The 12,172-nt window shown below is 43.6% G+C and overlaps 1 protein-coding gene across 3 annotated transcripts in view; it reads right to left on the bottom strand.

The window, feature by feature from the left end:
- Positions 1 to 12,172, bottom strand: part of CASR (calcium sensing receptor) — an 82,179-nt gene that overhangs the window by 44,671 nt on the left and 25,336 nt on the right. For all 3 annotated transcript variants that reach the window (XR_012621179.1, XR_012621180.1, XM_074809510.1), the window contains exon 2: positions 128 to 573. Coding sequence is in view for 1 of the 3 variants with exons in the window: in XM_074809510.1 (XP_074665611.1) it covers positions 128 to 312 (185 nt within the window). In the remaining 2 variants the exon portion in view is untranslated. The remainder of the gene's footprint in view (positions 1 to 127; positions 574 to 12,172) is intronic.

Here is a 12,172-nt window from a genome sequence, read left to right as displayed (position 1 = left end):
CTTCCCATTGCCTCTACAAGCATCAAATCATAGACCGTATTTACACAATGTATAGCATGTCACCTGAGGTCGAGAAAGGTCAAGACTTCCCCACCAAAGCTTTTTATTTTCCCATTTTGTGGCTTACCTTATACACTCCACTGATTCTGGTCTTGATTTTAGATCCTGGTCTTTAGCAGCCACTCCAAAATGAATGGGGAACAATCCTCCGAGAATAATGTCTCCCTTCTTCTGTGCCCGTTGGTTTGGCCCATAGGCAGCAGTGTTCCAGGTAAATAGCAAAAGAATCAAGCAGCAGCTATATAAAGTCATTGTTCCTCTTTTCACCAGGGGGTTATAGGATGCAAAATTGGAAAAGATGATGTAAGAAAGCAGATGTCGTAATGTCTAAGCTTTTCCTTTCCTTAATACAACACAGAGAGGATTTGGGACACATGTCTGCAGGGAGATAAGCAACAAGGGGGGAGCCACAGTGCTGGTGTTTCTCCCTCTGTCTTCTCCATTGCAAAACAACAATTCAGTGGTCCTTCTTTCTTCATAACCAAAGCATTACGGAGAGCCCATCTCTGAGAACTGTAAAAGAAAGATATGAAAAGTGATCCCAGCTACACACCAGGGCCCCACACTGCCACAGTGGTTCTGCTTTGTCAGATCAACCCTTCAGTATGCCCCCGAGGCTGCCCCCACTCAACAACCCACCCGGGACACATACCAACCTTGACAGAGTAAGCCAGGCACCCTGGTGCTGCCAGCTACACCTCCTCAAACAAGTGTCAGATGCCTAATTCTCTATCACACGTGCAAGGTGGGTTACTAAATCTTCCTATGGTTCTGCGTGACTGCCACAGGAGACCCTGTAAAACTTGTGACCAGACCTCCATGAACAGAGCACACTGTGAGACACTTCGATGGGCAAGGGGGGGAATAAGGAAGCATCAAATGCAGTAAGAATCAAACCTTTCTCTTAAGCAAATAACTATGATAATCTTTTGGTGTCGTGTCGGTCCATCCCCTCCTTTCCATTGCATGTTCTTGACTCTTTAGTTTGAGCTTATCCTTGCTAAAAATGAAACAAGGTCACAAGAAAGACTTCTTTCACATTGAAAGTGAGGATGACTTCCAGGGAAGCATTTGAAATCAAGATACTTGTCCATGATGAATCATGAAGGCTTGAAATGTTCCGTGATCATGTCATTGCAAGCTTAGCTGTAGAGCTTTGAAGCCTGCATCCTGGGGATGAGAAATATTGCAGGTTCTCTGTGCTCAATACATTTTCCCTGCGGCACGTCTACAGGCCTGCCAAATGAAGAACTAACTTAATTATGGCGTATGAAAATGGGTATGACTATGGGGGAGGAGGTAGCATGAAAAATTCACAATAAACAGCTCTTCAGCCTATTTGGAATAGGTTTAAAAACTCGTAGTAAAAATCTGAAGGTAGGCAAATTCAGAATAGAAGCTAGGCATATGTTGCTAATCCTGAGGACAGTTAATTTCTGAAGCAAGTCATCAAGAGTTCTCAAGTGCTGAGAACCTTTTTAGGAGGATGACTTATGTGCTAAATGTACCTAGGTCAAAAAGGGAGCTACTGCAGGGAAACACTGTGATCATGGGGGTTCTTATAGTAGACAACCTTAATAGTTATGCATGCTGTACGACCACCAAGCATTTGAAAATATTTCATACATTTTTGTTAAAATGAAGGTCCAGATGCAGCAGTCAATGGGAGAAGAGAGAAAAAGCTCATATCATTCTTATGCTTCTGAGGTCAACACACTTACACAGCTGGGTAGACGCTGCACTTCTCTGTGGCAGGTCCACTTGAAACTATTCTTTGGTCCTGGCTTGAACAAGAGCATTTTTATTGGCAAGACCAATCAAATCTTTGGCTAGAGATCAAAATATGTCTAGGCAAACAATTTTCTACCAGGAAATGTGGAGTCACACTGAAAGATTTTGTAGGAACATACTGGTTTTCATATGAAAAAATACGTATTTCATGTTCGCAGCATCCAGGTGACTCAATCCAAAGTCAGAAACTCCCATTTTTGACAAACTTGACCGCTAGATCCCCACTCTTGAATGGCGATTTCAACACCATCCTCAAAATCTGAAACATGAAATGTCAAGCTGCTGCTGACACTGGCAGTCAGAAAACACTTTGGGATGTTTCTCTGCAAGCAATTAAGTGTTTGGTCACGCTGCTCTAGCCAGGATCCTGTACTGTCTATCACTCGTGAGCACATTGTCTTAACATCTGACTGGTACCTTTTACTGAGGTGCCTCTGGTATTGGCATGCAACAGCAAGATGACAGAACTTTAACCCAAGCCAGGATTAGGAGGTGACAGAGCAGTTCAACAAGGGAGTGTCCCCAAGCTTTTGGGTTCTCATTTTTCCTGGCAGATGGATGGTGGTTCTTGCTTCTTCGGTGCCCAACAGAATAAGGAAGGGAACACTTTTGTCACGTTTCAGCTAAGGGAAATGTCATCTTCCTCCCACCACTTATGGATTCAGGAAAGATATGTAAAAGCATACCAGACATGTTTTAGAGTGATGTTCTCACTCTCCAGCTGACTGAGGCTAAATCTGCCAGGTCCTATGGGACAAATTACCGAAAGGCAAACAGTCACTGCAGTCACTTTCCATTCTGTCCTGGTTCACAAAGCCCTCCTGCTATCTGATGGCCCACGGAAATATCTACAATCATCTACAGAATGGGTGTCTGATCTTGTGACAGGAAGTAAGGTGTGGACTGCCAGCTGCAGAAGAGAGCTTTACACCATGACCCACTGCCTTGACACAATGCTAGCCTTCCTGCACATATAGCCAGACAGGTGGTGAATGTGCAGCAAGCTCAGTGCTTCAGGAGTGCATCAGATTTATTGCAGATGGGGGGGTCATGCTCTCTACATCTGCTGACAGCCCACTCCCCATCCCAGTGTGAGGACCACTCAGGAAAGTTTCCACCCACATGGAGAATCAGGGTCAGAGCATCCCTGCTGCTACTCTGCCTGTCCTTTTCCCCAAGCACTGCTCGGATCAGGCAGGAAGGAGACACATAGTCAAACTGTTCTACTACTTTCAATCTGTTCCTTGCTGCTGTCTTTCCAAGGGCACACTCCCAACAGTGGGTGAACCAACAGCATGGAGTCCCTAAGAAAAAGAGTGATCTGCTCCCCAGCTGAACTGCTTCACCTGCTTTGCAGTCTGCTCTTCAACCACATCCAAAGGTGGGCAGGACCCTCATGAATTTGTTGGCTGAACAGCAGCCAGCAGTGTGCCCAGGTGGCCAAGAAGGCCAATGGCATCCTGGCTTGTATCAGCAATAGCGTGGCCAGCAGGGACAGGGAAGGGATCTTACCCCTGGAATCGGCACTGGTGAGGCTGCACCTTGATGACTGGGTTCAGTTTTGGGCCCCTCACTCCAAAAAGGCCATTGAATGACTCGAGCGTGTCCAGAGAAGGGCAACGAAGCTGGTGCAGGGTCTGGAGCACAGGTCTGATGGGGAGCGGCTGAGGGAACTGGGGGGGTTTAGTCTGGAGGAGGCTGAGGGGAGACCTCATCTCGCTCTACAACTCCCTGAAAGGAGGGTGCAGAGAGCTGGGGATGCGTCTCTTGAACCAAGGAACAAGCAATAGGACAAGAGGGAATGGCCTCAAGTTGCACCAGGGCAGGGTCAGACTGGCTCTTATGAAGTATTTGTTTCCAGAAGGGGTTGTTGGGCATTGGAATGGGCTGCCCAGGGCAGTGGTGGAGTCCCCATCCCTGGAGGAGTTGAAGAGTCAGGTTGACCCAGCGCTGAGGAATCTGGTGGAGTTGAGAATAGTCAGTGTGAGGTTAATGGTTGGACTGGAGGATCTTCAAGGTCTTTTCCAACCTTGATGATTCTGTGATTCTGTGAATTGCTGTGGGGCCTGCAAATGGTCTGTGGGGCTGCTGGGACTGACAAGTGAGGCCGGTCTCATGAGCTCTGATCCAGCTGGTCCCAGTGTGAATGACACATCCCAGTGGAGCAGGGTGCTCTGCCTTTGGTGCAGCTGACTACACTTGCCTCCTTGCCTGCTTCATTGATCTATCTGAGTAGACATCTCTCACCATTTCTGTCTGGCACAGGCATGTAAAGCTATGCTGGGAGCTTCTGTTCTTAGAAGCAACTATGAGTTGAACAAAATATTTTTGCACTCATTTTGATTAGCTTCTGTGCATATTCCAGAATGAGTAGTCACAAGAAAATTAGTAACAACAGGCTAAAATTGGGTCCTCTTCTGGACAATTCAGTAAGAAATAGCAGCCAAAAAGGAAGTAAAATGCTCTCCTGGGTAGCAAAGTGTGATTAAACACTGGAAAGTAATGCGGCAGTATTATTAAACTAAATTTAAATATGCTTGCAGGTAGTGTTGGCTCAGATACACCTGTCCCAGTGTAACATATAGCACGTATGAAAGCAGCTCAGAAAGCCAACAAATAAGTTACGTGTCCAGGAGTGACTTCGTGGTTGGAAAGGTTGGCACTGTTTAAATTAAGAGAGGATATGAAGGAAAGGGAAGAGCAGAAAAGATCTGAAATGATGAACAGTACATGGAGGCTGATGCAGCAGGCAAGAGCTCATGGCTGACACTTGTGGGCAAAGGGAAAGAAGATCAGCCTGGAGCTTTGGCCAGAGGCCACTTTCTGTGAGGAGCCCTCTGCCCACATCTGCTACAGAGCAAGGGTGTCCAGGGGAGACGGCATCACAGGCACAGCAGTTGTGCCAAGGCAGAGCATTCTTGTTTAAATACTGCCAGGTTTGAGGATAGCATGAGTAAAATGCTGCCAATCACATCTGCTAAGGAATGGACAAATCCTGCTGTGCCCAGACCAAGGGCAGGCTGGGGGGTCACCCCAGGGCTGAGTCGTCACCCCAGCCAGCAATGTAGCCTTCCAGGAGAGCAGGGAGGGGTCCTAGGAAAGGGAAATAAGAGGAAGAGGGGGTCTGGATATTCATTTCTTCAGTAGTTACAAAAAAAAAAAAAAGAAAAAGAAGCAGGAAAAAAAGAAAAGCTGATACAGTCTACTGAGGTGAGGCCCAGCACAGGTGGGGCCAGCACTTAGAGGCCAGGCATTTGGAGCAGGGTGAGTAATTTCTGAAGAGAAGCTGCAGAGATGGGATGGTCTGACTAATGCTATTTAGCCTGGGGCATCTCCTCCCCTGCCTCCCTCCCAGTTGGCAAAGAGACCTGGGGGATTGCAATGCTCCTTCAGGGGCAGAGATGGAGGTGGCCAGCAATGGCCTTCCATCCCATCTGTAGGCAAATACAGCTAGCCTTGCAATACCAAAGCACACAGCAGAAACAGACTTTTTTTAAAAATGTCTAGTTAGCCATCTAAACTTGGAAAAAATAAAGGCCGGTGTTTTCCTCCTACCAAATAGATGGTACCAACTTGAGAGAAAAGCACAGGAAGCAGAATACAAACAACAGTTTTCCTGATTCTAGGATCACAGTAGTGTTGTGAGGATTATAAAGTGTTAAAAGCCATGATGAACTTCTGCAAATAAAAAGGGCATGACTGGAGGTTTAAAAAAAACTCTCAAGAAATTTGCTTGAAAACTTTGCCCTGAGTCTGGGCAAGGAACCACGCGTAGGACTTAGCCAAGGTGGGACAGGATCAGTGACTTCCCCATCTGCTGTGGGAAGAGGGTGAGCTCGAGACCACAGCCTGCTGATTTATTACTCTGTTTTTCTGCTTTTCCTTTAATAAGGCTTTCTTTTACCTTCGGGGTTCTTTGCTTATGAAAAAGGAAAGCGTTTTCATCATGAACAGACAATGTAATTTAGTTTGCTGGGATGCTACAGAGGGGTTTGAGCTGATGCTATTGAATATTTAGGAACCATTTTTTGCCACCAGACAGTACGTGGCTGAAGTATTAAATGTAGAAAAAGTAAATTCACATTCTTATTTTTCTTTTCTCACAGTAGGCAAAGTGGAAAGATCTAAACTGGTAAAATAGGGTTCATTTTAAAACAGCATTTACAGCACTCAGTACTTCAAGATGTCATTCAAGAGCATGGCAAGGGATTAAACAATGAAAACAGAGTTATTCAGTCATGGTATAGGGTAATACTTGGTATCCCCCTGAATAATTTGGAACTAGCTATTCTCAGGGACAGGACACAGAACCGAAATATCAGAGGTGCTGTCTGTGAACCAGATGGGCTGTGTATATATTAAAAACATCCCTGAGGCAGCAAACTGAGGGATAAATGTCCAAAGATGCACTGGCACAAAATGATATCCAGAAGCAGAAAAACTAAGTGTATGCCCAGCTCCTTGTAAATCTCAGTGTTAAAATTTACAACTCCCCATACTTAAATATCAACTATAGCTGGGAAACCAAGTATCTCGTTAAATAGGAGACACAGGTCTCCCAGCTGCTTTCAAGTGCTCTTCACGCCTGAGGTCAAAAATATTTGAAGATGCTGATTTCCTGACGAACAGTTATTAGCTTGCTGCCCGTACCCCAAGATAATACCCTCTAGTATCATCTTTTGTTGTGGCAAATCTTCCTTCAGTTCTCTTTTCTTTAATTGGATTAAGATTATGAGCCTCTTCCTTATTAAAGGAAAGCATTATGCAGACAAAGATTAAATTACCTGCTAACGCATGCCTGAAGACATAAAACTTAGCAAAATATATGTGGAAATTGTACTACTAAAAGAACAAATTACTGCAGTCCTGTAGTTTTCAGCTAATAAATTAAAAAGGTTAAATTAAGAAGCAATTGAATTAAGAAGGAAGCTTGGAAGCCATTGTTATTTTTTTCCCTTTGCAAATACTTTTACATTTAAAACATTATTTAGTATTAGCGCATAAATTCTTTGATTATAAGCTCTTTAATGCAGAACACCTTTTCTCTGTATACGTATTCAGCAAAGACAATTCCATAAGATCTTTTGCAAGAAAAATATAAAAAATAAGTATTGCCATTTCCATTTTTTTTTTGACACAGCCTTATTTTTAATCCCCCTCCCCCTTTTTTTTAAATATTCTTTAATATTTTCTTTCCACTCTGTTTTGTAACTATCAGACATTTTTGGTTTGAACTCTCTGGGAAGTGGAAGTAAAGTGGCAGCTATCTCACCTAACCTTCAGTGGAGGAACTTAAAGTGGTTCCAGGAACAGGGGGAGACATCAGGCTACTGTTGTCATGGCAGAAACCATACCTGAGGGGGTGAAAGATGGGACTCAGGGTAGAGTTGTGGGCGTTTGAAAGGTTTGCAGCAATCGGTACTATTTTGCTAGTTGAATGGATGTTTTAGTTTTCAGACTAAATCATGCAGAAAAGCCAGAAATGTTCAATAAATCTTTGTTCTTTGGGTGAAAAGAAGCTGAATGGCACACTCATGGCACATACTGCTTATGGAGTACTTCTCAATCAAACAGTAACTAACCACAACTTTAAACAGCAGCTGCTCAAGTTCATTTAATAGCTGCATTGGAAAGGATCTCAAGGGGTCGTGCACCCTGTCCCTTAGCCCAAGAAGGACTCAGAAGGAGTAGTGCTGTTCCCAGCATATTTTCTCTAAATCCTTTTGAGGAAGAAGACCTGTCAGACACCCAGAGCTGCCTATTCCAATGCTTCTCTGCTCTTACCAAGGCAAATGTTTTCTCACATCTAACTCAAATGTTTTTTGTTGCAACTTAAGCCTGTTGTCTTCTCTAATCTATCACATGCAGTCCAGTGCCTCCCTCCTCATAATCGCATTATTTGGGATTTGAATTCACTTCCCCTTTTTATCTTTTAGACCAAGCAAACTAAATTAATTTAATCTTTTTTCATAAAGATGCTTTTCTGAGCTCAGAGTATTCTTGTTTTGTTCCTCTGGCGTCTCTCCAGCATGTCTCCACATTTAGTGCAGACCAGTGCCCAGAAATGGACACAGTGTCCTTGTTGGGCCTTTACCAGTGCTGAGCAGAGTGGTAGAATTACTTCATGTGTCTTGCAGGCTACAGCCCTGTTTATACATCTCAGCGTGGCACTTGTCTTTTTTGGAACAGCATGACATTGTTAAGTTATGGTAGATCATCAGCTGAACACAAGGCAAAGTTGAGCATGTTAATATCCACAAGGCCATGAAACCTCACAAGAGATTCTCATCTTCCAAAAGCTTTTCCCTCCCATTCAACCCAAAGGTAGAACCTGCTAAACTTCATGTGATCAACCTGAATACCAGCAAGGAATCAGCACGCTCAAGCTCAACTGAGTCTCCTGGACTTTCAGGACCTTTTTACAGCAGAGAGCTGGGGAAGATTCCTGATCCTGGCCATGGAAACAGGGCTTTCCCAGTCCCCAAAAGACCCTGGACTCCCACACAGCCTATTCAGCGGGGTTGTCCTGCTTCTGGAAGGCCTGACGTCCCGTGGCCAGAAAAGCCTGCAGGTGAGGTTGCCCCAGAGCTGCGATGTTGGGTGGTTTGGAGGATCCAAGCTGCTCACCCACCCCTTGGGGCCTGTTGGACATTAAGCAAAAGCTTGTGGAAACTCCAGCTGCATTTCAGCAAAGCACTGCCCCACCAGGAGACTTCCATGGAGCTTCTTGCTTTTGGCAAATCACTGTTTTCTGATGAAATGCTGCGTTGTCAGAAGATGCTTGAGTGCTCCCTCTCCAGATTTTGCTTGTTGAAATCTCAAAGTTTCTACACCTTTCTAGAAGGTCCAGCATAGCTCAGTCTGGAGCTGTGCATCTGATAAAATAATTACTGGCTGGAGTCCTATACCTTGTGTAATGCAGGTGGCAGAATCATTACAGTTTTTGTGGCTTTTAAATCTGGGATTCTTTAAGTCTCACTCTAATGGAGAGTTGTAATTTGCTAAACTGATAGAAACTCCTCAGAAGATATCCTGCTGTACCTTGAAATTCTCTTATTAATGCAAAGCATACGGTTAGACCATGGTAAGGTTGTAGCCATGAGCAACACACCTGCCCTCAACAGTCAAGGAAGAGGTTCAGGTAGAATAGAAATCAGGGAGGATATATGTGGTCAGCTTTGTGCCCGATCTCATTGCTCAAGGCAGCTAAAGGAGGGCACTTCTGTGAAGTGGACAATGGACACAGGACACAAGTCTTCATAGTTCTGAAATCAGGCAAGATTTCTAGTGCTGAGGGATGACAATGTGAGAAAAAGTAAATTGTTCCCATATGTCACCAGAGCAGGCATTAGCTCAGCCTTCTTGTACCTCTTTGGTCAAAACGAGGGATGCAAAGACCAATCAAACCCAGACTGCTAGTGTGCTCAAAGGGAGGAGCTGTGTTTGAACTTTGTGGAAGTAACTGTTCTGTCTTTAAAGAAGGCAAGTGTTAACTGAAAATCACTATAAAGTACTTACTGGCAATGTCAAAAGAGATAATTCTTACACACCACACTCCCCAAAATAGGGAGATTTTTGTCTGGACAAATAGCATGATTGGGAAATGGAATCTCAGCCTTGAAAAACTTTGAAGAGTTCAGAGACAAGAAGACTGTAGAGCAAAACTCAGGTCTACAATAGTGACTCTGTTTTAAAAACATTACCCATACACTTGATTTTGAACTAAATACAAAATGTGAATGTTAGAGCTTTACTGAGAATGATACTTTACAGAATCATCAAGACCATCAGCACAGCATCGCCAGGACAGTATTTCCATGCCCTGCTATTAGCTTAAGGGGCTGTTATCTGTTATTGATGGAATTTTGCTAGCAGAAATCAGGATGTTAATATCCTATTACACTACAGAAAATATAAGTTAAAAAAAGATACATTACAGTCACACTTGGCATTGGAAAAGCTAAGAGGACAAAAATACTGCGTAAAAATCAGCCATGGTACTGAAGAATCTGCTGAGGCTCATAAATAACAAGACCTGACCAGTTCAAAGTAAGAAAGCCATATTCTTAGCACTGGGAGGAATAGCCTGCAGAAGGAAAAGTAGGCCTAAGAACGTGTTTAAGTTGGCCAAGAAAAACCTAAGCACTTGTCCTAGAGTAACATTTTCAATTCTCCAAGATAAGCTAAACTTAAAAAAAAAAATAGTAAACCAGGCAATTGTATCACATTTAATTCTGCTACATCTGATATGCCCGATGTTGTTAAGTTTGTCAGTGAGTTACCATTTAAGTTTCTAGCATTTTCGTACCTGTAACGTTATTTTCATGTAGCACTCATATAATTAGTTTTTCTTTACTCCTAAAATCACGGACTGGTGTCCAAATAGTAAAGAGCCTACTACGAAAGAGCGTGGAGTCACACCCTGATCTGTGTTTAGCACTACAAAATACCAGAGTGGCAGAAATATGTCTAGGGTATCACTGCTGATATTCTGCTCAACACAGCAACTTGAGAACAAGGAAGCTTAAACTGCTAGAGACTGATGTCTGAGCCTCTGGGGAACTGCAGATATGGAAAAAGGAGCCAGGACTAACCAGAACACTTTGTTTCAAGGAGTCTCAAACAAATTTGGTGGTAGTAACAGCATCAGCTCCTGACTCTTGCACAACCAAGTAAAAATCCAAACCTGCCCACAGCCAGTATTTATCATGTGTGGATTTAATGTGTGATTACGAGGTCTCTGATCTTCCTCACACTTCAGCACTGGCTCATAAAGCGCACACCATCACATGCCAAACAATGTAGCTGGGATTGCATGGCTTTATACCCTTTGTGGAAATAATTCTGTTTGCTGATGGTGGGAAGCAAAAAAACAGAAACAGAAGCGGTAATAGAAAATACCTTAGAGATTCATTGAATGCACTCAGCAAACACCATTAGCAGACACAGGGGTGTGTTAGCAGACACAGAGCTGTAAGTGGTTTATGAGTAGTGAGTGCTCAGTGGAAATCTATGTGGAGGGTGACCTATGTCTTTGGAGCCATTTCTACACAGGTGTGGCTGTAAGCTACCCTGAGAGGCAGCTCTAGGGGCCTTATAGGTATGACTGTTTCTATTCCTCTGAAAGGTAAGAGTTTTCTGCCGTAAGAGCTAAAGCTTATTCCTACAAGACATATCACAAAGCTCTGAAACAAATACCAGAAGGGAATCAAGCGATTCTGCAACTTCTTATCTTTCCACTCCTGTGCCTTCTTCAGTACAAGTGCAACAAAAGTGCATGTCTGTATACATAAAAGGGAGTACTGAGATCCATGAGGTTATCATGGCATCCTACCAAGCAAAGCATTCTGCTGTGCCCCCAGCGCTCACTGGGAAATGACTAGACAAGAAACAACATGTGACAAATTCATTAGATTGCTTAATGAACTGCTAAGAAATGCTGAGGAGCTACAGCGCTGCACAGAAGCCGTGGCAGAACAGCAGGGCTTGGAGGGATTTCCAAGTCCTAGGGAGTTCCAGAGGCACAGCAGCCCATCTGCAGCCTTTTGGGAAGTCACCATAAACCCACTAGTTATTGACTACCCTAATTTATGCTGGGAGCTGCATTGGACCGTCGAGCAATCTCAGATTTAGAGAATATATGTACCAGGGAATCCATCTACTCTACATCTTAAAGCTGCCATGTTTTGTCTCTCTGTGTTCCAGACTCTGACCTCTTGCTGTGTCATGGTTTACTAACTTGGTTGTTTCCTACCTCTCCCGATAAGAGCCTACCATCTTTTCAGTTGTTTAAAGTGGGTGAAAAGACACCTTAGATATAATACCAGTCTAAGGCTTCTCAGTAGTTTCAAGGATTTTTGTCTTCATGTACAGGGAAGATTAGGACCCTTAAGAGTTGCAATAAAATAGGAAGTGAAATATTTTGCTAACGTTACAATTTTTTATGAGGTTGGTTCCTTAACTTTCCTTGTTTCTGAAGAAAGTCCCACCAACCATAGTACCAAATGTGCATTCCAGTCACAGCTATTTTACCCCACCCTATATTTTTGGGAAGTGACTAGACCCTCCTGAACATATGGAGAAAAAAAGCCTGGGGGATGCTCTGTAGAATAAAGACACTCTACATCCTTGTGGGATTGTGCATATGGCACTGGGATGTTGTTTGCAAAATTTGATTAGTTCAGACTTTTGCCTGCAGGTGAAACAGCCAGGCATTCAACCTGTGTGCCTTTCAGGGTACCTTACATTCCTGCATATTATATATACATTCCTGCATCTCAAGCAAGCCTTTCCTCCTACATCCAGTGCAGAAGCTTTGCCA

Source organism: Strix aluco, chromosome 2 (assembly GCF_031877795.1).
Source record: "Strix aluco isolate bStrAlu1 chromosome 2, bStrAlu1.hap1, whole genome shotgun sequence".
Classification (NCBI taxonomy): domain Eukaryota; kingdom Metazoa; phylum Chordata; class Aves; order Strigiformes; family Strigidae; genus Strix; species Strix aluco.
Note: the sequence above shows the minus strand (reverse complement) of the source record. Positions and strands in the feature narration are given on the sequence as shown.